Genomic DNA, 3,235 nt, shown 5'->3' on the forward strand with positions numbered 1-3,235 from the left:
TGCTTTCGATTGGGGCAAATGAGGTCTGGTTTCACGTTGTTTCACTTGAACTGCCGCAGCGCACACAGTCTGATACGGACTTTGGCTCCGGTCCAGAGACGCAATTGCACGGAGCGGATCATATGCGCGAATCGGCATATATTAAACACTTTTAAAACTACACAGCCTCAGCATGATTATGATCACTATTTTGTTTTACTAAGAGTTTCATATTAATTCTAGGGGGTAATCTATTAGACTGTGGCTGTCAAATGCGGCTTTACCGAGCTCAATGGCTCTGACCCGTGCAGATATAAACAAAACGCTATTGGCTACTTTAAAAAGGGGGCGGGGATGCTCGATATGTCCCGCCCTGTCTTCCTGTTTCAGTTGAAATCACGTCACCACATAGAATAACGCTGTCTGTTTCAAGGCACTTCAGGGGACCTTTAAGCAAATGCATCCTGGATTAAGAATTTTTAGATATTTGTAATGGAAAATATATCCAAAATACAAAAATAAGAAAACATTTTGTGTGTGTAAATTTAGCTACAAATTAAATGGTAAATATTCCATCTATCCATATATACATACAGTATAGTTGACTTGATTTTAAATGTTAAATTGTTCATGGTTAAATGTAAACAGAAATGTGTATTCTCAGTAACGGTGTTCGAGATCTTACCAAAAGAGAAAAAACAAAAAGAGGAGAAAACCACTGTACTAGGACAAGCCGTCGTGGATCTACTGCCACTGCTGCGAGGTTAAAAATTTCATTTTACTCATTTGATTCAAACTTTACACATTTGAAAGCACTTTTTATGGATTCTCATATTCGTGAGGTTTGATATCGGTGATATCTTTATTCTAGGTCAGTGTAGCTTCTCATCCACCGTGCTTCTTCACGCGGTGCCCGGATCACCGGCAGACGTTGCTGTACATGAGGATGGCGTAAAAGTAAAGACAATGTTCATAACCACATTTTTACACCACTACATAAGTACTATATAAAAATATTTGTATGAGGTAACGTTGTATATTTTGTTTGTATTTCTATGCACAGTCCACACTCAATGTGACGGTGCATGTTCCCGAGCCGTTGCTCTCTGATGCCCAGCGCTCTGACTCTAATGTGCTGATGGTCACTGTGGAGACGGCGTATTCTGTTCCCGACATCTGGAATCCTGCCTCCACACCTCCATCCCACTATATAGCTGCCCTGCAGATGCCCGTCTCAGCTACGGTAAGAGACAAGTGTTTGTTTTTTATTGTATTTTTGATCAAATAAATGCATTCTGAGAATTCCAAACTGTTGACTGATTGTGTTTCAATTAGTGCTATCAAATGATTAATCGCATCCAAAATAAAAGTTGTTGTTTACATAATACAGTATATGTGTGTGTGTACTGTGTATATTTATTATGTATATATAAATACACACACATGCATGTATATATTTAAGAAAAATATGTTATGTTTATGTATGAAATATATTTATATATAATATAAATTATAGGAATATAAATATATACATGTAAATATATTCAAAATATATACTGTATGTGTACGTATTTATATATACATAAATATATAAAGCGATTAATCGCTTGATAGCCCTAAAAATTATTAAAATACTATTCATATTTTTTCCAATTAATACATTGCTTTAGTTGTTCATATAGCAAGTGCCAAAAAAAGTCAAAAAATGAAATTTAAAAATTGAAAGCGTTAAATTTGTTGGTCTAAAATAACAGATGTTTAGATATATGCAAAATATTTTTATGTCTAAAATAATAATTCGCCTAAAAATAAAAAAGTCTTACATTGTTTATTCATTGTTTTACAGAAAGAGCAAGTCTTGTTATTCTCCAATGGCGTCTTGAAAATGGGTGGTGAGAAGGAGCCAGTGCCAAGACCCAAAAAATGGCCCTTGGGGTCTCTTCTCGCACCAGGGGCCGAGGTCATTCAGGGCCTTTATATTGATGCAGAACCCACAGACACGGATCACGGAGACCTTACTGACATAGAGGTGACTTGAGCCATTAATGGACACTTCAGTGATGGATGTGGAAGGAATATGTCACCACATTGATCTGTTTGTGTGTTATAGGACAAGGATTTCAGAGCAGATGCTGAGTGTAACCAGAAAAGAGTGAGCTGGGATACGGCACATCGTTGCTTTATTGATGCGGGAGGTGTGGCCTGGTGAGCAAACAACACTTTTAATCAATGCACTCACTCCTGTGTCCTGAAATTCATGTATTCCAATCACGGCTTCCTATTTTTCTCAGTCTTTCACGCAGGATTGCAGAATGTAGATTGTGGCCTGTTGAGATCATGAAGGCCATACAGACAGCACCAACCAAAGGTGGGAAGACAAGACAGGTGAGAAGCATCCTGAACTTTAACATATAAGGGATAGTTCACCCAAAAATGAAAATTTGCTGAAAATGTACCCTCACCAAGAAGTAGATGAGTTTGTTCCTTCCTCAGAACAGATTTGGAGAAATGTAGCATTATATCACTTGCTTAGCAGTGGATCCTCTGCAGTGAATGGGTGCCGTCAGAATGAGAGTCCAAACAGCTGATAAAAACATCACAATAATCCACACCACTCCAGTCCATCAGACTTGTGAAGTAAAAACTGTGGGGATATAACCCCCCCCAATAACCAAAACTAGCAAGTACAACCCCCCCAATATTTATACCATGGTTAATGGAAACCTAGAATCAGGCTATTAATTTATTATTTGAATCGCGCCTTCAGCACTTTTATAAGCGCTCATTTTACTTCCGAACCGAACGGAGCAGCTCAGCACAATGAGCAGTTCATAAGCGGCGCACAGATCACCGTACCGAGAAGAGTGATAAGATTTGCTCGAGCCATTCCTATCGCGAAGCTGATGGTCAAATATGTGATCTATTATTTTTCCCTATATATTTTTATTGTGGCAACTGTGGCATTTTGTAGCTATTGGTTCTAAATGTGCAGGCGGCTGTTTCTTCATAACAAATGTTATATTGATTAATTTAAAAAGTCATTATCGGCCTGGTAATGATTAATAGGCTAGTCTTATTATAACAAATGCTACTGTTAAGAACTATGGTACATGGCCTTCACAAAAAGAACCAGTTTGCGTCAGAGGATCTTGGTGAATGGAAATTCAAGGCCGAAGGCCTGGCACAAAACTTAAGGATTTCCTGGAGCATTGTAGCTCACATCTTCTCAGAATTCAAACAAACCACCGACTCTGGG

The 3,235-nt window shown here is 38.2% G+C and overlaps 1 protein-coding gene across 1 annotated transcript in view; it reads left to right on the forward strand.

The window, feature by feature from the left end:
• The window catches only part of cfap70 (cilia and flagella associated protein 70), a 24,975-nt gene that overhangs the window by 2,683 nt on the left and 19,057 nt on the right, over positions 1 to 3,235 (forward strand). Inside the window, exons 3-8 of the mRNA XM_016555070.1 lie at positions 644 to 742; positions 851 to 936; positions 1,043 to 1,222; positions 1,826 to 2,008; positions 2,090 to 2,184; positions 2,271 to 2,364. Coding sequence (XP_016410556.1) covers positions 644 to 742; positions 851 to 936; positions 1,043 to 1,222; positions 1,826 to 2,008; positions 2,090 to 2,184; positions 2,271 to 2,364 — 737 coding nt within the window. The remainder of the gene's footprint in view (positions 1 to 643; positions 743 to 850; positions 937 to 1,042; positions 1,223 to 1,825; positions 2,009 to 2,089; positions 2,185 to 2,270; positions 2,365 to 3,235) is intronic.

The sequence above is a fragment of the Sinocyclocheilus rhinocerous genome, unplaced genomic scaffold (genome assembly GCF_001515625.1).
Source record: "Sinocyclocheilus rhinocerous isolate Xijiao unplaced genomic scaffold, SAMN03320098_v1.1 scaffold342, whole genome shotgun sequence".
Classification (NCBI taxonomy): domain Eukaryota; kingdom Metazoa; phylum Chordata; class Actinopteri; order Cypriniformes; family Cyprinidae; genus Sinocyclocheilus; species Sinocyclocheilus rhinocerous.